At 45.4% G+C, this 23,374-nt stretch overlaps 1 protein-coding gene across 1 annotated transcript; it reads left to right on the top strand.

Annotated features, from left to right (window-relative positions):
* The first annotated feature begins 11,004 nt into the window (after positions 1-11,004).
* LOC134396374 (zinc finger protein 2-like) lies at positions 11,005-22,128 on the top strand. Its single transcript, XM_063122852.1, has 6 exons — positions 11,005-11,081; positions 15,987-16,453; positions 16,667-16,793; positions 17,326-17,408; positions 17,841-17,967; positions 20,232-22,128. The coding sequence occupies exons 2-6, from the start codon at positions 16,010-16,012 to the stop codon at positions 21,236-21,238; spliced, it is 1,788 nt and encodes a 595-aa protein (XP_062978922.1). The 5' UTR covers positions 11,005-11,081; positions 15,987-16,009; the 3' UTR covers positions 21,239-22,128.
* Positions 22,129-23,374: the final 1,246 nt, after the last annotated feature.

Here is a 23,374-nt window from a genome sequence, read left to right as displayed (position 1 = left end):
GCAGCACTTCTGTTCACACAGTGGCCAACCAGCCATCAGCCAGGGATGAACAAGCAGGAGACAGTGCAACAGCACCCTCCTACCCATGTTCCCCAGCAACTGGTGCACACAGGCTTATTGTCTTGAATATTAGAGATAACACACAACCATCAGGGCTAGTAGATATTGATATATTATTCTTTTCACAAATCTGACAACTGGAGGTCTGCTTCTGTTAAAACAAGTTCTCCAGTGGGGAAGGGTTTTCTAGCTAGACCGTAAGGCGTAAGTAATCTCTGTTCAAAATTCTAATTATCAGCTGAATTCTAAAGCTGGTAAGCTCTGACTGGAGCTTGATTTGGGGCAGCAAAATTTTAGCATAGGAAACAATTTACAGGGAGCATTTTTCTCACTTTTTCTATCATGACTCTTTGGATCTTGGCCAAGGACTCCTAAAGGACAAGTCCAAATAGAAAGCTTGCATTTGCTTTTCAAAGTCTTTTCAAGCTCACTGTTCAAGTAGCCCATCACATTTGGTTGGGCCACCTGTCCAGCAAATAACCTAGCACTTTTGTTTCTGGGAGTTGACATGTTGGCTTGAAGTCGTTTTACCTCTGGCCGTCTAACCACAACTGCTGCTAGTACAGGAAAAGGAGAGGGTTTCCCCCCTCCTTCTAAATAATGTTTCAAGTGCGTGAGCCTGTCTGTTTCAAATATAACTTCGGCAGGTCACAGTAATGTAAGTTACTTTTGTGTTGGCTCAAAGTCACTAATCTCTTTAATTTTAACTTAGATGCCATCTTATAAATTTTACATGTTTTCTTTATAATGTTTTTACTATTTCTGGGCAGTCTGATTTTAACTTGGTGAATCTAACTGCAAAGTTCTTATAACCACAATCAAGCCACATACAGGCCTCTTGCATATGGCAATTTCCAGGTTTTGACACAGGCACACCTGGAGTTTCTATTCTATTCTTTCTCTTCTATTTTTCTCCTTCCTCTTCTGCCCCCCCCCCCCCTTTGTTCATGGTGCATTTGACACTATGTTACCAGCTTGGTTAGGCAGAATTACATAAGGAGGAGGCAAGCAATTTAACGGTTCCTATTTTAAATTCAGGATTTTAAATTCAGGAGTCTTTGGTATTTTGACTTGCTTCTTCTTCCTGTGGATTTTTAGGGGTATCAACTGCTCCTTATTATCCTTAGTCATCCAACAAGAGGCATACGTTTTCTTGTGATCCTGGAGTTTTATTGTTAACATAGAAGTTTAAAGTCTGACACCCAGGCTTCATCAGACCTATATTTTGGCCAGAAAACACTAGGGGGTTCTATGGTTTTCTTTGGCCATTCCAAACAACAATATTTAATCATCTTCTTCCTATCTTTTCCTTTTGTACAAGATAAATATTCCCAGGACATTAGCATCCTCCCCAACGGACTATCGAGAGGAATGTCGTGGGCCTGGAGAAGACTCATCGTTACATGGTCCTTTCTCCTTTTTAGGCACCTTATTTCCCATGGTAAAACCCCGGACCCTGGACTAAGCAACTCCTGCAAATAGTCCACTCAGGGTGTGGATATTCCTTGGGGCTAAGTGAGAATCGCCAAAAGTCAACCCAAGTGGGGCTAAGCACGAACCACTAAGTGGGAATCGCCAAAAGTCAACCCAATGAATGGGGCTAAGCACGAACCACTAAGTGCGAGTCGCCAAAAGTCAACCCAAATGGGGCTAAGCGCGAACCACAAACCATCTACCCAAGAAACGTGGAGATGTCACACAACAGTCAATCTTTCAATCGCTTCGTCTCTCTCCGGCCATACTTCTCGCGAAGAAATGGAACCGCGGATCCGAGACTCCACATTCGCTTCGTGCCTCTTGGGCACGTCTCAAACATCAATCAGGACTCTCCACTCCCCCATCCACCCACCATCCCGACCACCAAGGTAATACTTAATAGTCAATTTTCTTACCTTGGTTCGTGCACGAAGTTGCCTGGTCGATCCAGTGCCTACATTTGAATCCCTAAGTGGTTTCACCAGTCCAAATGTTCCAGGATTTTGCCAGTCAGACTACTGACCCTCGGTGTTGGCCAGAGGGGCTGCCAAAACTTCGGCAGGACGCGTCTTCCCTGTGTCTGGCACCGATGGCCAGCAGCCACGATGGCTTGATCCCGGACGAGCCCCCAAATTGTTAGAAATGCCATTTGAAATAATGATTCAAGGACAATGGTGAAAGCACTCTGTTCCTTTTATTGATACAGAATTGCAAGTCTGGGTGTCCAGCAAAGTAGGCACACCCTCCAAGCACATGTCAAGACATCTTATACCCTACACCCGGCCGAAGAGGTCCCTCCCCGTCTCGTGATTGGTCAGAGACTTGTGGGGTTACAGCCTATCCCGGCACGCATCTTTGTCCCGCCTTTGATTACTTGCTTTTTCATTTCATTTAATATTCCACCCACCCTTATTTACTTATGTCCAAATATGGGTTTGATTTGTCTGGGCCTACCTACTTTTATTGCTCTTTATCATCCCTCCACCCATCAGGTAACCACAAAAGTCATAAGTTCAAAAACAACAGATGTATGTTTCAGTTTTGTCACTTCTTCTGACCACTAGTCTAACCACAAGTTCCGTATTATTCTTTTTACTTCAACTGAATAGTCTAACGGCGCTTTGCACCTGTTTGGGCCCTTCCCTGTCCATTAATTATGCCTCAGCGAAGATCTGTGTTTCCAGGCTGAAGCTATTTTCAACCATATATTCTCAGTAGCAAGACCCTGCCCCATTGGCCCACACTCTAACAAAATCATAATATACATTTTGGCATTAGCTTTATTGAATATATATTGGCATTAACTTTATTGAAAAAGTAACATATCTCTTTATTTCTCACATTTGGTTCCGCAGCTGAACCTGCAACCACCTTTTGGAAAGGAGCATTATGGTCACTTCTTTTCTTTCTTCTTCTTTTTTCAGGGCCTGGTGACCTTTGAGGAGGTGTCTGTGTGTTTCTCCGAGGAGGAGTGGGCGCTCCTGGATCCAGACCAAAAGGCCCTGCACCGGGAAGTCATAGAGGAGAATTGTGGGATCGTGGCCTCTCTGGGTACGGCAAAGGAGTTCTCATTACCCAGCAGCCTCCTCTTCCCGTCGCTTCTGTGGTCATGATTGGTTGATTCTGTGTGCCTCTGCCTTGGGTGGAGAAAGCTTTCACTTGGGGCTCAGAGGCGGCCTCCTGGCCTGACTCCGGACCCAGTCGAGGACTCCAGTAGGGCACCTGCCTTTCCCTGTTCTGTGTCCTGCCCCAGAAGTCCTTTGTAAAACATTTAACATTTTTTAAAAAGTTCTTAAAAGAAAATACCGGCTGTTTGACGGTAGAACCAACCGTCTCAGGATGTGGTGGGTGTCATGTTTCAGATTTCTATAACCAGGGTGAGGAGAGGCAGATTACAATCACTTCAGGGGCCCACAAAATACGTATGTAACAGAACTTACTTTAAGAAGACTTTAAGAAATACTAACGTGGACAAAACAATGGACGACACTGTGAATCAACTCTATTCAACACCTTTTCTTTAACCCCCCAGTTCTCTTTCAGATATTAGTGTCAGGTTTACTGGACCAGCAACAGAGGTGTAAACCTAATCTCTGGTCCTTGGTCACGTGTCAGGTGCACTCTTCAGTAAACTACAGCCTGTCGCCTTCCCTTCCTCACGAATGTTGTTGATTTCTCCTTCTCTCTCTAATCCTCCTTTTCCAACAGAAGTTTTGCTTTTCCCTCCCTCCATTCTATGCCCCTTCCACTTTATTCAGCCCACATCCCGAGGACAGTTACAAGACAGTTACAAGTTGGGGGATACTTGGCTCAGCAATACTACAAACGAGAAGGATCTTGGAATTGTTGTAGATCACAAGCTGAATATGAGCCAGCAGTGCAATATGGCTGCAAGAAAGGCCAATGCCATTTTGGGCTGCATTAATAGAAGTATAGCTTCCAAATCACGTGAGGTCCTGGTTCCTCTCTATTCGGCCCTGGTTAGGCCTCATCTAGAGTCTTGCGTCCAGTTCTGGGCTCCACAATTCAAGAAGGACGCAGACAAGCTGGAGTGTGTTCAGAGGAGGGCAACCTGGAAACAAAGCCCTATGAAGACAACCATCTGTCAGGGATGCTTTAGGGTGGATTCCTGCATTGAGCAGGGGGTTGGACTCGATGGCCTTGTAGGCCCCTTCCAACTCTGCTATTCTATGATTCTATGACCTCAGAGACAGGCATTACAGTGGCAGGCATAAGGGGTGTAACAGGACAAGCAGCCAAGTCTTTCGCTGTGACAATGAAGATGAGATCATAATGAATTAACGGCTGTTTCTATCAGGGATCCCCACCACCACCTTTTTGGACCCGTGGTTACATTTGGGAATTTGAGAAACTGCTGTGGGCACCACCACAAAATGGCTGTCAGGGGAGACGTGGCCTGCCCCAAAGACTAAATTCACAAAGTGCAGGTGGGAACTGAGTTCCCACACCCTAAACGACTCCTTTAAACCTGCAATTTTCAGCGCCAAACAAAAACTCTTTCGCTGCAGTCCCAAGTGCTGCTAAGAACACGTGTTAATTTTCCATTTGCTGAGTGCCAGGGAAGGTGTCCGGGGGTGCACTTGCAGCCAAAATCACCACGCTGCTTATCCCTGCACTGAAGTCACACTTTGGGCTTTGAGCTGTGAGGGCTGGTGGATCCAATTTCAGTGGGGCCGTGAATCCCTTCTGAGTTTTATTTCGGGGCTAGAGGCCAGCAGCTTGGGCAGCTCCTTTATAGTTCTGGCTGGTTCTGAATCAAACCCAGAACGGCTCCATGGCTCCACTGGAATCAGAGTCACCAGCCTCCACTGGTATGACGGTCTATAAGCCGAGGCTGGGGGGCCACTGGTTAGGGTTGTCATAGCTGCATCCTGCATTGCAGGTCCTGCAGTGAGCTAGGGGTTGGACTGAATGATCTCCGAGGTCCCATCGAATGCTAACATTCTATTATGTAGATCAATGGCTGGAGGCAACTCTCCCTTTCTTTCTTTGGCTCTTTCTCCTTTTCTGTCTCTTCCCTCCAACAGCTGAGGGATGGGTGAGCAAGAACGGGAAAGAGCCACCCAGCGAGTTCTTGCAAGGAGCCAGAGGTGGAAACGACAGACAATGGGGAAGGAGGAGGGGAGTCCAGCAGAAGCAACAAGATCCAACTTCTGCTCACCGAGGTGGCAACGCCCAAGACATCTCAGTCCAAAGAAAAACAGACAAAGGAAAAGAAGATCATGAGTACCCAGTGTGCAGGAAGAGCTTCTCTAATAAATCCAGCCTAAATAATCATTGGAAAACTCACACAGGGGAGAAAACGTTTCAGTGCTCCGAGTGTGGGAAGAGCTTCTGTCAGAGGAAAAACCTTGTGCGACACCAAATAATGCACACAGGGGTGAAGCCCTTTCAGTGTTCAGAGTGTGGAAAGAGGTTCAGTCGGAGGGAAAACCTTCTCGGACACCAAAGAATCCACACAGGGGAGAAGCCGTTTGCGTGCTTGGAGTGCGGAGAGAGTTTCACATGGAACACGCAGCTTGCTTCCCATCAAGCGATCCACACTGGGAAGAAACCTTATCAGTGCTTGGAGTGCGGAGAGAGCTTCTCTTGGAAGCCTACCCTCGTTAAACACCAAACCGTCCACACCAGAGAGAAGCCATATAAGTGCTCCGACTGTAGCAAAAACTTTTCTGATCAATCGTGCCTTACTAGACATCAGAGAATACACACACGGGAGAGGCCGCAAAAATGCCTGGAGTGTGGCAAGGGCTTCGGGCAGAGCGCACACCTTACCGTACATCGGGGACTTCCCACAGGAGAGAAACCACTGAAATGTTCTGAATGCTCAGAGATCAACTCCCACCTTTCATTGAAAGATACACAGCAGGACAATTATATAAACGTCTGGCGTGTGGAATGTGATTCCGTCATACCAGAGCTCTCACTCCACATCTTAGAATTCATTTAAAGGCTGCCTTTATAAAGAGCCAACTTACATCTTTGGCGACAGTAATGAAGAATCATGTGGCACCTGAAAACTGTAAGAAGAGCTCTGTTGGATCAGACGAAAGGGCCATCTAGTCCAGCATTCTGTTCACAAAGTGGCCGAAAAAGCCAAAGGTGTAGAACAAAGGATGTAGTTTATTATGAAATCCAACGTGTTTTGGACCCTTGGGTCTTTCCTCAGTGTGATGTAAAACACCAATATATATATATGACATATATGGAGCCCCATGTGGTAAGAGCTCCCCAGATGGGCTCAGGGGGTCCGTGTCTAGCCACGATTCCAATGATAGATAGACACAAGGTAAGGTCAGGAAGCGTCAGCTTTATTTTCACGCAGCGGAAAGACTGTCTGTTTCAAATACAGAAGCAGCCCTGAGTGCCTGACTGCTTGGAGGTTTTATATAGTCTGCAAAACATGTTACATATTTGGTTATACAGTGGCATGCTTGGGTAAATTTCCACAAAAAGCCCATAGACTATTATTTCTTTATTTACAGTCAACATACCAATATAAAACAAGAAGATACACCATTATATAAAACAATACAATGTAGGGATAGGAAAAGAAGATGGAGTGTTACAAAACTACTAAAGATACTAGATTGTTATTTTATGGTTTTTGAAAAGGGAACAAAATTGGGTTATTGTGTCCTTGCATTGTGAAAAAAAGTGGGGGATGTATAGATAATAAAATTGCTAATCTGTGGATTTAAGCACAATCAGACATCCATAAGAGATCTGGTGTGGATGGCCAAATTCAGGAATTTGGCCACCTGCTCAGTGGTAGATTTACTGGAGCCCTGAAGTAAACTAATCAGAAGTGACTCAGGGGAGCGTCCAGGGAAATGTTGCATAATAGGACGTAATAGGTCTTTCCTTGCCTGTTGGTAAAAATTGCAATGGAAGATACTTAATGGAAGAAACTTTTAAATACTTAAAAGGTTGTCACACAGAGGAGGGCCAGGATCTCTTCTCGATCCTCCCAGAGTGCAGGACATGGAATAACGGGCTCAAGTTAAAGGAAGCCAGATTCCAGCTGGACATCAGGAAAAACTTCCTGACTGTTAGAGCAGTACAACAATGGAATCAGTTGCCTGGTGAGGTTGTGGCCTTTCCCACACTAGAGGCCTTCAAGAGGCAGCTGGACAACCATCTGTCAGGGATGCTTTAGGGTGGATTCCTGCATTGAGCAGGGGGTTGGACTCGATGGCCTTGTAGGCCCCTTCCAACTCTGCTATTCTATGATTCTATAAGAGCACATGTAGAATGGATTCCACCTCAATGTTATTACATGGACAGTATCTGTTTTTGGATGGAATTTTCTTATATCTGCCCTCCAGCAACTTGGAGGGGAGGTCATTAAATCTTGCTAGGGTTTAATAACTATCATTGCAGCCATTGCCCTTAGCAGAAACCCATCGTGTATTGTCTGTTGACTGAGCAAGCCGGGTCTTTCCAGATAACGCGCTTATCTCCTGACCTCAACTGTGTACGTGGTCTCTTCGCCTAGGCTGCATGGCTGACAAGGCAAAGGTGATCTATAAGTTACTCATTAGAACAACAAAATAATGACAATGTTTATTTCACCCATGATCCTAACTATATGTCATAAAAATCTTACCAGTGTGCCTAAACCTGTACAATTATAAAAGATACCAGGTAAAGAACATCTCAAAAACGAGAGGCTCAAAACACAGAAACTCTATACAACTTCCCACATATATGAAAGGAAACATCCTAGACAAAACGCAAGGTGTCACTTGTATTTCAATCTCCGTTAACTCCAAGAGAAGACGCTGAGTATTTGAACGCACAGAAAGCAACTGGAAACAGCTGTATTTCAAAGCAGGACCAAGGGACTCATTAAGGCGGAAGGGAGTAACTGTATTCAAACGCAGAAGCCATCTTGCTACTCTCTCTAAACGAATCCTGTCAGTGACCGACCAGCTGTTAACCAGGAGCCAAAAGCCGCCTCACACCCATGTTCCTCAACAACTGTTGTAATTAAGCAGACTGTCTCTGAGGTAACATATAGCCATGAGGACTACTAACCATCTCCTCCAGAATTTCTCCTTTCCCCTTTTACAGCCATTTTAGGAGAACTTAGTCTACAGATTACGGATTTCTTGGTGGTTCCCTGGACTAAGATGGCAAATTCTAGGCTCCGGGCATTTTCCCATCTTGCCCCACAATTGTGTACCTTCCTCTCTCTCCCTTATTATGGAACTAGAGTTGGACAGGTTTAGACGAGGCCTGAAACCTATTTGTTTGAGTTGGAGCCATAGGTGATGGTGGATAGAGTGAGGCCCAGCCCTTTCGTTGTTAGGTTTTAAACTGTTTGGTTGTTTGAATTGCTTGGTTGCGAATGAGTTTAATTTCTGGTTTGGACTTTACCCCATGTACGTTTATAAATTTTTGTTTATATTGCTGGGTTTTGTATGTTTCGGTTAATGGGACCGCGCTGTGATATAGAGCACAATACAAAACATTAATATTGCCCAATATAAAACATTAATATTACCCAAAGCTCAATTCTGAACGGTGTACTTTTTGCCAAACTTTTATTATTTATTTATTTATTTATTCCATTTTTATACCGCCCAATAGCCGAAGCTCTCTGAGCAGTTCACAAAAATTAAAACCATAATAAAACAACCAACAGGTTAAAAGCACAAATACAAACTACAGTATAAAAAGCACAACCAGGATAAAAAAACCACGCAGCAAAATTGATATAAAATTAAAATACAGAGTTAAAACAGTAAAATTTAAATTTAAGTTAAAATTAAGTGTTAAAATACTGAGAGAATAAAAAGGTCTTCAGCTGGCGACGAAAGGAGTACAGTGTAGGCGCCAGGCAGACGGGAGAAGGTGATCCCGCAGGTAGCCTGGACCCAAACCATGTAGGGCTTTAAAGGTAATAAGCAACATTTTATACTTCGTCCGGAAACTAATTTGCAGCCAGTGAAGAGATTTTAAAGCTGGTGTAATGTGGTCACCCCTAGGTGACTAGCCGGTGACCAGCCTGGCTGCCATATTTTGAACTAGTTGAAGTTTCTGGACTAGGCACAAAGGTAGCCCTATGTAGAGTCCATTGCAGAAGTTGAGCCTTTCACATAATGAAAGTAAACAACACTTTTGTCAATTTAAGGCTCTTAAATTGACAAACGGGGGTCAGAGCTTATAGCATAACCGCTTAAACACTGCCCCTGAAGAAATTTACAACATGCTATTACTGATGAAGTGGGAAACGGTTTCACATTCCGGAGTCACCATTCAAATTGACAAACAGTGTTGTAATTCTATATATTGACAAAAAATGTTGCAATTGCATTTAAAGTGTTCATGTCTGTCGATTAGGGTTTAGTCTTTCGTCATTGTATATCAAGAGCCTTCAACTGACCAAAGTGTTGTTGTTTACTTTCATTATGTGAATAACACATAGCACAACTGCAAATATATTGTATGACAATGGAATCAGTTACCTAGGGAGGTTGTGGGCTCTCCCATACTAGAGGCATTTAAGAGGCAGCTAGACAACCATCTGTCAGGGATGCTTTAGGGTGGATTCCTGCATTGAGCAGGGGGTTGGACTCCATTTATTTATTTATTATATTTCTATACCGCCCAATAGTTGGAGCTCTCTGGGCGGTTCACAAAAATTAAAAACATTCAAAGTATAAAACAACAGTATAAAACCATACTACCAGGAGGAGGGCCTTCTCTGCTGTGGCACCCCGGCTATGGAATGAGCTCCCTAAGGAGGTTCGCTTGGCACCTACATTATATGCTTTTAGACGCCAGGTGAAGACCTTTTTATTCTCCCAACATTTTAACAATCTATAAATTTTAAATAACATGGTTTTAAATTTGTAATTTTGCATTGCTGCTGTTTTTATCTGGTTGAGCTTTTATATTGTATTTTATATTATGGTTTTATACTGTTGTTTTATACTTTGAATGTTTTTAATTTTTGTGAACCGCCCAGAGAGCTCCGGCTATTGGGCGGTATAGAAATGTAATAAATAAATAAATAAAAATACTATAAAATACAGATAAAAACAGCAGCAATGCAAAATTACCAATTTAAAATACCAAGTTAAAATTTATTTATAGACTGTTAAAATGCTGGGAGAATAAAAAGGTCTTCACCTGGCGTCTAAAAGCATACAATGTAGGTGCCAAGCGAACCTCCATGGCCTTGTAGGCCCCTTCCAACTCTGCTATTCTATGATTCTATGAGAATGTACAGATTTATCATCTACAATAACGTATAATAAATATATTTGGCAACATCCTATTGTATCTGAGTACATAGATCTATTGTTCACTTATATGTACATGATTTTAACTAGGGTGACCCTATGAAAAGGAGGACAAGGCTACTGTATCTTTAACAGTTGCATAGAAAAGGACATTTCAGCAGGTGTCATTTGTATATATGGGGAACCTGGTGAAATTCCTGCTTCATCACAACAGTTAAAGGTGCAGGAGCTATACTAGAGTGACCAGACTTAAAATAGGGCAGCTTTAACTGTTGTGATGAAGTGGAAATTTCACCAGGTTCCCCATATATACAAATGACACCTGCTGAAATTCCCTTTTCAATACATCTGTTAAAGATACAGGAGCCCTGTCCTCCTTTTTCATAGGGTCACCCTAACACTCTCTCTGGGTCCTCTTGCTGTTTGGTATTCCTGGGAGGGTTCCTCTCCTTGGTGTTTATAGTAGCCGCTGTCGTTGGCATGGTAACAGCGGCTCCGGCTTTTGCACCGCCCCTTGCTCATCGCCTTTTGCAACAGGAGGTGTCGCGACTAAATCATTCCCTTCCGCTTCGTGGCGCGCGGAGAGAGGTTCATGGCGGGGTTAAAAGCAGCGAGCTGACGTTCCTAGAGAGGCAAAGACGAGGTGGCTGTAGACTTATAATACTTCTATAGGAGGAGGAGGAGGAGGGGGGGTGTAGCTGTGAATTGCGACCGCCGAGGCTTGTGGGTTGCCAGCCTGCCCTCATTCTCCGTGGCCCCTGCTGCCCTTTGGTGAGTGCCAAAGAGTCATTTAGGGGAAGGGGCTGCCCAGGCTGCAAGGGGGAGACGGGGAGGGGGGAGAGGGGCTGGGCAGAGCCCGGGAGGGAAGATGCCCAGCCTAGGGGCGCAGGGAGAGAGGCAGGCAGCCCCCCCCCCCCCACTTGCCCGGGGAGGCAGAGAAAGGGGCAAGACCCGTGCAGCTCCCCCCGCCGCCTCCCCCCCCCCAAGGCCTGTACAGCCCACGAGGTCGGAGGGGGGCAGGTTTAAATTTAGGGTGACCCTATGAAAAGGAGGACAGGGCTCCTGTGTCTTTAACAGTTGCATAGAAAAGAGAATGTCATTTGTAGATATGGAGAACCTGGTGAAAGTCCCTCTTCATCACAGCAGTTAAAGCTGCAGGAGCTATACTAGAGTGACAAGATTTAAAGGAGGGCATAGGGTGACCATATGAAAAGGAGGACAGAGCTCCTGTATCTTTAATAGTTGCATAGAAAAGGGAATTTCTGCAGGTGTCATTTGTATATATGGAGAACCTGGTGAAATTTCCTCTTCATCACAGCAGTTAAAGCTGCAGGTGCCCTGCCCTCTTTTAAATCGGGTCACTCTAGTATAGCTCCTGCACCTTTAAATGTTGTGATGAAGAGGGAATTTCTCCAGGTTCTCCATATATACAAATGACACCTGCTGAAATTCCCTTTTCTATGCAATTGTTAAAGATACAGGAGCCCTGTCCTCCTTTTCATAGGGTCATTATTATTATTATTATCATCATCATCATTTAGGGTGACTACATTAAAAGCAGGACAGGGCTCCTGTATCTTTAACGGTTGTACTGAAAAGGGAATTTCAGCAGGTGTCTTTTGTATATATGGAGAACCTGGTGAAATTTCCTCTTCATCACAGCAGTTAAAGCTGCAGGTGCCCTGCCCTCTTTTAAATCTGGTCACTCTAGTATAGCTCCTGCTGCTTTAACTTAATATGGCAAACTTAATATGGCAAAGACTGAATTGCTTGTTTTTCCTCCTAAACCTTCTCCTCATCTCTCATTCTCTCTTACTGTCAATGATGTTACACTTACTCCAGTCAAGGAAGCTCGTAGTCTTGGCTTTATATTTGATTCCTCGCTCTCCTTTATTCCTCATATCGAGGCAGTAGCTAAATCCTGTCATTTTTTCCTGTATAATATTGCCAGGATTCGATCATTTTTGTCTGTCTCTTCTGCCAAGACTCTTGTTCATGCATTGGTTATTTCTCGGTTGGACTACTGCAACCTTCTTCTCACTGGCCTTCCTTCTTCTCACATCAGTCCGTTGGTTTCTGTTCACCACTCTGCTGCTAAGATCATCTTCTTGGCCCGCCGCTCTGACCATGTTACTCCACTTCTGAAATCTCTTCATTGGCTTCCAATTCACTTCAGAATCCAATATAAACTTCTCCTGTTGACCTACAAAGCTTTTCACTGTCTAGCTCCTTCCTATCTTTCCTCTCTCATCTCACACTATTGCCCCGCTCGTGCTCTTCGCTCCTCTGATGCCATGTTTCTCGCCTGCCCAAGGGTCTCTACTTCCCTTGCTTGGCTTCGTCCATTTTCTTCTGCTGCCCCTTATGCCTGGAACGCTCTTCCAGAACATTTGAGAACTACAAGTTCAACCGCAGCTTTTAAAGCTCAGCTAAAAACTTTTCTTTTTCCTAAAGCTTTTAAAACTTGATTTTGTTCTGACTTTATACTGTTAGTTTTACCCTACCCAGTGCCTGTTTACCCTACCCTGTGCCTGTTTGCATTCTCTTCCCCTCCTTATTGTTTTATTATGATTTTATTAGAATGTAAGCCTATGCGGCAGGGTCTTGCTATTTACTGTTTTACTCTGTACAGCACCATGTACATTGATGGTGCTATATAAATAAATAATAATAATAATAATAATAACTGCTGTGATGAAGAGGGAATTTCACCAGGTTCTCCATATATACAAATGACACCTGCTGAAATTCCATTTTCAATACAACTGTTAAAGATACAGGATCCCTGTACTCCTTTTCCTATGGTCACCCTAAATTAACAATATATCAATGGTGATTTGGATTAGCAAGGGGGGGGATCCATTCATTTGAATCAAATTCCCAAGCCTAGGGAATTCCCCTGCTTACGGAAGCGCTTCCTTGCTTCCATAAGCAGAGGTGCAAATCTGGCGAGAGGGCAAATATCCCCATCTTTTCAGAAAGGGTCACAAACTACCTAAAAGTGCCACCCTGTGCATGTTTACACAGAAGGAAAGTCTCACAACTCCCCGGCTGGTGCATGCTGGGAATTGTAGGGCTATTTTCTATGCATGCGTCGGATGGCGTCCTTGGTGCATCTGGGAAGGTGTTGATTCGGTTTGGAGGTTATGGTAGGGTGCCCCTATGAAACGGAGGACAGGGCTCCTGTATCTTTAACAGTTGCATAGAAAAGGGAATTTCAGCAGGTGTTGTTTGTATGCATGGCCGTAGCTAGACTTAAGGTTTATCCCAGGATCATCCCGGATTTGTCCCTGCCTGAGCGCTGGATGCCCTTGTGTGGCACTTAGATGAACAGGTTTGACACCAGGACAACCCTGGGATAAACCTTAGGTCTAGCTACAGCCCATGTCACACCTGGTGAAATTTCCTCTTCATCACAACAGGTAAAGCTGCAGGTGCCCTGCCCTCTTTTAAATCTGGTCACAGTATAGCTGCAGTATAGCTCCTGCAGCTTTAACTGTTGTGATGAAGAGGGAATTTCACCAGGTTCCCCACATATAGAAATGACACCTGCTGAAATTCCCTTTTCTATGCAACTTTTAAAGATACAGGAGCCCGGTCCTCCTTTTCATAGGGTCACCCTAGGTTATGGCTGAGTTTGGACTACACACGAATCAACTGGGTTAATAGGAAGAGAATGGGAAACAACCATTGATTATCGTGTCATCCGAACTCAGCTTTCCTGTATGGCCTGACATGTTTATATCCAAATCATGCTTATCCTAGGGTGACCCTATGAAAAGGAGGACAGGGCTCCTGTATCTTTAACAGTTGCATAGAAAAGGGAATTTCAGCAGGTGTCATTTCTATATGTGGGGAACCTGGTGAAATTCCCTCTTCATCACAGCAGTTAAAGCTGCAGGAGCTATACTAGAGTGACCAGATTTAAAAATAGAGTAGGGCACCTGCAGCTTTAACTGTTGTGATGAAGAGGAACTTTCAACAGGTTCTGCATATATACAAATGACACCTGCTGAAATTTCCTTTTCAATATAACTGTTAAAGATACAGGAGCCCTGTCCTCATTTTCATATGGTCACCCTACTTATCCGAGATTATTAACCAAGTTATTCTTTAAGGGAAAGTTAGGGGGAAACCCAATGAAGGTGGTGAAGCTAATTTTTCACTTCTCCACCCTCTCCCCCGGCAGACTTCTGCCTGCCAACCCCCCCCCCCCCAAAAAAAAGCTTGTAAACTGCTTTGGGAGAGGAGAATTGCAGAAATCTAGTACCTCGTTCTGGTTTTGGGTGATTCCGCCCCTCCCATTGCAGCCCACGAGGACAGTTTTCATGATGTTCTGCAGAGGATTTTAGGGGGTACAGGGGTAGAGGTGGAAAAAGTGCAGAAAAGGGTAACTGAAATGATCACGGGACTGGAGCAACTCCCCTAAGAGGAAAAGTTACAAGGGCTTGGATAGTTGAGCTGAGTGGCATTTTGATTCAGGGAAAGCAAGAAGTGGAACATCTTCAAACAGCTGCTTGTTCCAATACAGAACGTGCTGCAACACAATGGTGTGATGCTTAGACGGCTTTTTAAAAGGGAGGGTTTGGGTAGAAGAATTCATGAAGAAAAATCCGGCAGTGGCTTACTAGTGACGAAGGCTGAAAGGGTCTGGAAACAAAGCCCTATGAAGAGAGACTGAAAGAACTGGGCATGTTTAGCCTGGAGAAGAGAAGATTGAGGGGAGACATGATAGCACTATTCAAAGACTTGAAAGGTTGTCATGCAGAGGAGGGCCAGGATCTCTTCTCGATCCTCCCAGAGTGCAGGACACGGAATAACGGGCTCAAGTTAAAGGAAGCCAGATTCCAGCTGGACATCAGGAAAAAACTTCCTGACTGTTAGAGCAGTACGACAATGGAATCAGTGACCTAGGGAGGTGGTGGGCTCTCCCACACTAGAGGCATACAAGAGGCAGCTGGACAACCATCTGTCAGGGATGCTTTAGGGTGGATTCCTGCATTGAGCAGGGGGTTGGACTCGATGGCCTTATAGGCCCCTTCCAACTCTGGGATTCTATGATTTCCGTATCTCAGGCAGTAAACCGGGGAAGAGGCAGCCACAGTGAAAGCATGCACTAAGACTAAAGTTTACAACATTTGGGACTATTTAGCTTAGAAAAGAGGGGAGTCATGAGAGGGGTCCAAACTTCTACAATTTGTGGAGGAGGTGGTTAGGGAGACATTTTTCTGCCTCTCCCATAATCCTAGATCCCCAGGGGGTCATCCCATGAAGCTGATGGGTGGGAGATTCAGGACAGGTCAAAGGAAGGACTTCTGGACAGCCATCTGTCGGGGATGCTTTAAGGTGGATTGCTGCATTGAGCAGGGGGTTAGACTTGATGGCCATGTAGGCCCCTTCCAACTCTACTATTCTATGATTCATATAGCACATAGTTAAACTATGGAATTCATTTCTTCATGATGTAGTGACAGCCACCAATTTGGATGGCTTTGAAATGGGCAGATTCCTGAAGGCTATCAATGGCTTATAGTCCTGATAGTCGTGTGGTACCTCCAGTATCAGAGGCAGTAAGCCAGCTGCTGGGAACATGGGTGGGAGGGTGCTGTTGCTGGCCTAGATGGACCCTAGGTCCGATCTAACAGAGCTCTTACGTTCTTATGTATTTGGCAAAAGGTGAAGTTGATCCTTCAACCCCGATGGAGGCTGCCTTGGGCAACACATTGGAGACAGAAGAACGAAATTCAGCTGGTCCAGAGGGAAGAAAAGCCCCCCAGATCCCCCAGGTTGGGAGCAGTAGAAACAACTGGGAAACGTCTGTGCAGAAGATGTTGGGGGAAGACCCCTTCAGCTCAGACGTCCAGCACCAGCACTTCAGGCAATTCCTCTACGAAGAGGCTGAGAGTCCCCGAGAGGTTTGCAGCCGACTCCACAATCTCTGCCGACAATGGCTGAAGCCAGAGCAACACACAAAGGCTCAGATCCTGGACCTGGTGGTCCTGGAGCAGTTCCTGGCTGTCCTTCCCCCGGAGATGGAGAGCTGGGTGAGGGAATGTGGAGCGGAGACCAGTTCCCAGGCAGTGGCCCTGGCCGAAGGCTTCCTCCTGAGCCAGGCAGAAGGGAAGAGGCAGGAAAAGTGCCAGGTGAGAGAGTTTCTTGCTGGGTTGGAGCAGTGGGAAGAAGGACTTCGTAAAGTAGGTTTTCTCAGCTTGATGTCCAGTTTCTCTGGACTTGTTTTAAGAAAGGGATCCTGACCCGACACCCGTAATCACCTCACTCCTCTGTGCATTGCATGTCCCTTTGCGCTTCTAATTCTTCTTCCCACTCTCTGCCTGGGTTCCTTATTGTTGTTTCAGGTCCAGGGGCTGTTGGTGCAAGGGGCCACAGATTTCCCCGAGGGAGAGAAGGCTCCATCCGGCAGCCGATTGAGAGTGCCATCCAGGGGGGTCATGCAGGAGGCTGACAGAGAGGCCCCCTCAGTGGGTAAGACTCATGTGTCCCCTTTGTATTGGACCTCCCTGCCCTGAATGGTCCCAAAAATACAAGCCAGTAAAGAAATTTCTGCCACTAACTCAGCCTTAAGACAGGCATTTCTGCCACTTAGAATGCCATGTGTGTGTGTTGTTGTCGTGAGGATGAAATGGAGTAGGGGAGGAGAACCACGTAAGCCACCATAAATATTTATGTATTTATTTTATTTTACTTATTGCATTTAATTATTGCATAGGCAAAGCTCTCTGGGCAGTTCACATAAGATAAAAACACTTAAAAACAATACACAGAAATTGAAAACCACCTAAAAATGCAATATATTATTTATTTATTTATTTATTTATTTATTTATCATATTTATACCCCGTTCCTCAGCCAAAAAAAGCATCTCGGAGCGGCTTACACTTAGCCAAAAAGACAGTCTTAAATATACACATATATTTAAAACCACTACAACAACTTTAAAAACGATGAGCCAAATATATATATACATACACTCCAACTGCCTTTGTCTCCCTTGTAGGCAGTGAAGCCATGCTGGAGATACATTCTAGGTCGTCGCTTCTTTGCAGCGGAATGGGAAGAGCTCCCGCACAGCCAGACCAGGTTGGGAAGAAGTCATGGGGGAGACGGCAAGATGCAGCCATGGGGTGGGAGAGGGGATCTGCCTTCCTCCACTCACAGAAGGCCCGTCTGCTCAATTTTCACTGTTCCCTCCCCCTGACGTCATAGCTCCTCTCCACATTCAGTAGGGTCTTTCAGGGGGCTGGAGGAGGGGCTGCCGTGGGGCGGAGGGGGCGAGGAACTCCACTTCCTGCCACACAGTTGACCAGCCCTGGAGGTCTCTGGCTCTTGCACGCCTCTCCGCACCTCAAAGGATCTGTCCCGCTGCCTTTGCCTCTGCCCACTAGGAAGGCTGTCCCTTTCCAGTCACAAAAGGTTCCATTGTGCAGCTGGACCTGCAACCTCCTTTTGGATTTTACTCATAAGGGGAAGCAACATTACGGCCCCTTCTTTTCCTTCTTCTCCATCTTTCAGGGCCCGGTGACCTTTGAGGAGGTATCTGTGTGTTTCGCCGAAGAGGAGTGGGCGCTCCTGGATCCGGACCAAAAGGCCCTGCACCGGGAAGTCATGGCGGAGAACTGTCACTTCGTGGCCTCGCTGGGTACGTCTCTGTCTTTGTCCAGAAGTTGCAAATGAGTTTTTATTACCCATTATCCGTTAAGGTATCCCAATAAACTAATGACTGTTTATATCAGGGGATCCCCCACCTTTTTTGGTCCCATGGGTACATCTGGGAATTTGAGAAACTGCTGTGGGCACCACCACAAAATGGCTGTCATGGGAGGCATGGCCAGGGACACCTGATCTGCCCCAAAGACTAAATACAAGGAGCAGGAAGGGCTGAGATTCAGCACACTGAATGATTCCTTTGAACCTGCAATTTTCAGCCCCAAATGAAAGTATTTCACAGCAATCCTAAGTCCTGTTAAGAACACGCGTTAACTTTCTTTTAGAAAACGGTTGGGGGAGTTGGCCATTTGTTGAGTGCCAAGAAAGGTGTCCAGGGGTGCATTGGCGGCCAAAATCACCACACTGCTTATCCCTGCACGGAAGTCACACTTTGAGCTTCGAGCAGTGGGGGCTGGTGGCTCGGATTTCAGTGGGGCCATGAATCTCTTCTGGGTTTTATTTTGGGGCTAGAGGCCAGCAGCTTGGGCAGCTCCTTTAGAGTTCTGGATGGTTCTGATTCAAACCCAGAATGGATCCAAAACCTCGTTGAAATCGGAGTCACCAGCGTTCACTGGTTTGAAGGTCTATAAGCTGAGACTTAAAGACCTCCAAGGTTTGTTGTAGCTGCATCCAGTGGTGTTTGGACTAAATGAACTCAGAGGTCCCGTCGAACACTAAAATTCCATTATGTAGATCAGTGGTTCCCAAAGTGGGCGGATTGCATAGGGGGGGCGTTAAGAGGCAAGGGGGCAGCAGGGGGGCGCTCGAGGTGGTCTTTTCCTAGAAGCGCCTCTCCAGAAGGTCTTAAAACCCAGGGACATTTTTATGGGAGAAGGTAGTTTGGTCCTAAGCCATATAGGGGAAGAATCCCCACATGTATTAATACCGTTTAAGAAGAGTCCTTTTAATGGTGAATTGCTGTCCTGCAATACGGAGAGTGGTTCAGAAGCTCCTGGTTGCATTTCCAACATCATATTTGGTGGAATGTGGTTTTAGTGTGGCCTGCCTCCTTCTCTCCAAGCAAAGAAATCGACTCCAGATTACCAAACGTGGTGATTTAAGACTCATGTTAAGTGACTTTAAACCAGGCATTGGGAAACTGGTATCACTTCAACACGCCCATCCATCACATTAAGAGTTTACAGAATAGTGAGGTACTCTCTCTACCCTAGTTACTAAATGTGATATCTAATATTCTTGCTAAATTACTGTCAGACTTTGAAAAGATGATATCACTGGATCAAGTTCATCAATTATGTTTAATTGAATAAACTAAAAAAAAAATGTAATTGGATTTTGAATAAATATTCAATTAATTGTTCCTATTTTGAATTTTAATGTTATTATTTTCCTTAGCGGGTCGTTGAAAACCGCTATTCTGAATAATGATTTTTATAGAGTAGGGTAGGGTTACTAACAAGTTACTAACAGGGACTGGCCGACGAGACCACATCACGCTAGTCCTTTTCCATCTTCATTGGCTGCCAGTCCAGGTCCGGGCCCAATTCAAAGTGCTGATATTAACATTTAAAGCCCTAAACGGCTTGGGGCCAGGCTATCTGAAAGAACGCCTCCTCCCGTATGTACCTGCCCGGACCCTAAGGTCATCCTCAGGGGTCCTTCTCCGCGAGCCCCTGCCAAAGGAAGTGAGGCAGGTGGCTACCAGGAGGAGGGCCTTCTCTGCTGTGGCACCCCGGCTGTGGAATGAGCTCCCTAAGGAGGTTCGCTTGGCACCTACGTTATATGCTTTTAGACACCAGTTGAAGGACTTTTTATTCTCCCAGCATTTTAATTGTCTATAAATAAATTTTAACTTGGTGTTTTAAATTTATATCTTTGCATTGCTGCTGTTTTTATCTGGTTGAGCTTTTATATTGTATTTTATATTATGGTTTTATACTGTTGTTTTATACTTTGAATGTTTTAATTTTTGTGAACCTCCGAGAGAGCTCCGGCTATTGGGCGGTATAGAAATGTAATAAATAAATAAATAAATAGGGTAGGGTAGGGTAGGGGGCACTGGGCATGAGTTTGTGGAACCAAGGGAGCGGTTACCTGAAAAAGTTTGGGAACCAGTGATGTAGATGAATGTCTTTTACCTTGATTGGAGGCAACCCTTCAGGGTCTCCTTCCTTCATTTGAAGCTTTACCTCTTTCTTGGGCTCTTACTCCTTTTCTGTGTCTTCGTTCCCACAGCTGCCGGATGGGTGAGTGAGAATGAGAAAGACGCGCCCAGCGAGTCCCTGGAAGGAGCCAGAGGTGGAAAGAGAAGGAAACAGAGACAGTGGAAGGGAGCCAAGCAGAAGCACCAAGACGTGTCTTCTGCTCATCGAGGTGACGACGTCGATAACGTCTCAGGCCAAGGAAAAACAGACAAAAGAAAGGAAAGACATAAGTGCCTGGCATGTGGGAAGAGCTTCACTTGTAAATCGAGCCTAAATGATCATTGGAAAATTCACACAGGGGAGAAACCGTTTCAGTGCTCCGAGTGTGGGAAGAGCTTCTGTCAGAGGACAAACCTTGTCAGACATGAGATAATCCACACTGGGGAGAAACCGTTTCAATGCTCAGAGTGTGGGAAGTGCTTCTTTCAGAAGACAAACCTCCTTAAACACCAAACGATCCACACAGGAGAGAAACCATTTAAGTGTCTGGAATGTGGGAAGAGCTTCAGTCGGAGGGAAAACCTTCTTGGCCACCAAAGGATCCACACAGGGGAGAAACCGTTTGAATGCTTGGAGTGCGGAGAGAGTTTTAGGTGGAACGCGCAACTTACTACCCATCAGACGATCCACACCGGGAAGAAACCTTATCAGTGCTTGGAGTGTGGAAAGAGCTTCTGTTGGAAGCCTACCCTCGTTAAACACCAAAACATCCACACCAGAGAGAAGCCATATAAGTGCTCAGACTGTAGCAAAAGCTTTTCTGATCAATCATACCTTACTAGACATCAGAGAATACACACAGAGGAGAGACTGCATAAATGCCTGGAGTGTGGCAAGAGTTTCGGGCAGAGCGCACACCTTACCGTACATCGGGGACTTCCCACAGGAGAGAAACCGTTGAAATGTTCTGAGTGCTCAGAGATCAACTGTCAGCTTCAATCAAAAGAGACAGAGCAGGAAAAATATGTAAATGTTTGGAATGTGGGATGTGATTCCGTCAGACCAGAGCTCTCACTTTACATCTTAGAATTCATTTAAAGGGTGCCTGTATAAAGAGCCAGAGCCCACTTAAATCTTTGGCGACAGCAATGAAGAATCATGTGCCACCTTTAGAACATAGAATCACAACATCACAAGAGCTGTGTTGGATCAAGAGCAAGGATCCATCTAGTCCAGCATTCTGTTCACACAGTGGCCAAACAGCTCCCCATGGGAAGCCCACAAGGAGGATATGAGTGCAGCAGCACCCTACGGCCCATGTTCCCCAGCAGCTGTTGCACAATGGCCTACAGCCTCTGATGCTAGAGTTAGCATATAACCATGAGGGCTAGTTGCCATTGACAGCCCACTCCTCCAGAATTTCTCCAATCCCCTTTCAGAGCCAATGAAGGAAACTCTTGCTTTATAGAAGTTGTGGGCAAGTTCGAACGCTAGAGCAATCAACAAGGCTTTTAGAAATAAGTAACTGGTGAAGGACATTCTGGGATTCCCCATTTCGGGAACCTTCCGTCTGACGAGCCATTTCAACCATTCACAGCGAATGACAACGTTCTGTTCCTTCAGGGCTTCAGCGGAGGGGATGCAAGCTCGGTGGTGGAGCCCTGCTTTGTAGGCGGCACGTTCCGGGTTCGAGTCCTGGCGTCTCCCAGAAGGCCTTGGGAAGAATCCCCGCCTGAAACCCTGGAGAGACATTGCTGCCCATCAGTGTCGACAACACTAAATGTTCCTGAAAATCACATGAATACTTGGAAGGGCTGCTGCTGACGTGGTACTCTTTGATTTTCACCTTTTCCTAGGGACTGCGCCGTAGGCCTCTGCGTTCATCAGTCATTTGATAGCATTCATGAAAACGGATTCCTTCACATCCACACATGCCTGTCAATCTAGCCATCCGCCTTTCCTGTTAATAAAGTTATTCCTTTAATATCTATCCTTTCTCCGATATTTACTTTGGATGCCGGCCTGTGAAGACAGGCGGCAGCCTCCAGACTCCAAGGCTGCTGAGTATCCATGGCAGGGGAGCGGAGGTGGTCTTTACCGTGCATTTCTGCTATACAGGGCCTGGGCCTGAGCACCACCAGCGCTTCAGAGTTTTTCATTTTAAACCGCAACTAAGAATAATTAAAAAAACCCAAAATATTTGGATGATTACAAGAAAATGCAAAACTACAGCACAGGGTAAATCAGCCATAATTACCATTAGAATAGAATCATAGAATAGCAGAGTTGGAGGGGGCCTACAAGGCCAACCCCCTGCTCAGTGCAGGAATCCACCCTAAAGCATCCCTGACAGATGCTCGTCCAGCTGCCTCTTGAAGGCCTCTAGTGTGGGAGATCCCACAACCTCCCACAACAATTCCATTGTCATACTGCTCTAACAGTCAGGAAGTTTTTCCTGATGTCCAGCCGGAATCTAGCTTCCCGTAACTTGAGCCCGTTATTCCGTGTCCTGCACTCTGGGAGGATCGAGAAGAGATCCTGGCCCTCCTCTGTGTGACAACCTTTTAAGTATCTGAAGAGTGCTCTCATGTCTCCCCTCAATCTTCTCTTCTCCAGGCTAAACATGCCCAGTTCTTTCAGTTGGTTATCTTTCAGATAACCATCACGCACACGACAGCATAATCTCTGGTGTGGACAGACCATTAAACCAGCCTTCCCCACGCTGGAGCCCTCCAGTTGTTTTGGACTACAGTTCCCAGCATTCCTGACTGCAAGCCATACCGGAACTGAATGCTGGATTACATGGGCCTTTGGCCAGCACACCTCTTTTGAGGTTCTTAACCCAAAACCCGCATGGTACCTAGGAGAGCCTAAACTACTTGTCTGCCACCACCTTCCAGATTCCATCTTAAGACTGACTATATGTGTCGACTGCATGGTTTCAGCAGCCGCCACCAGTTTTTTCTTTTCTCCGCCCCCACTTTGTTTAAAAAGTGCCTCCGCATAGCTGTCAAAAATTGGAGAAACACTGGGCTGGATCCAGACTAACGCAGCTACACTTAGTTGACATAGCAATCAATGGGTCTTAAGACAAATGTATTCCAGTGATTTCAATGGGATCTAATTTCAGTGTATTTAGGCTGCAATCCTTTACACACTTACCTATTGAACTCAATAGGACTTATTTCTGAAGAGACATGCATAAGATTGCATTATATGTCTGTATTCAACTCA

The sequence above is a fragment of the Elgaria multicarinata genome, chromosome 3 (genome assembly GCF_023053635.1).
Source record: "Elgaria multicarinata webbii isolate HBS135686 ecotype San Diego chromosome 3, rElgMul1.1.pri, whole genome shotgun sequence".
Taxonomy (NCBI): Eukaryota; Metazoa; Chordata; class Lepidosauria; order Squamata; family Anguidae; genus Elgaria; species Elgaria multicarinata.
The sequence above is the reverse complement of the archived record's forward strand: the minus strand, read 5'-3'. Positions and strand labels throughout refer to the sequence as shown.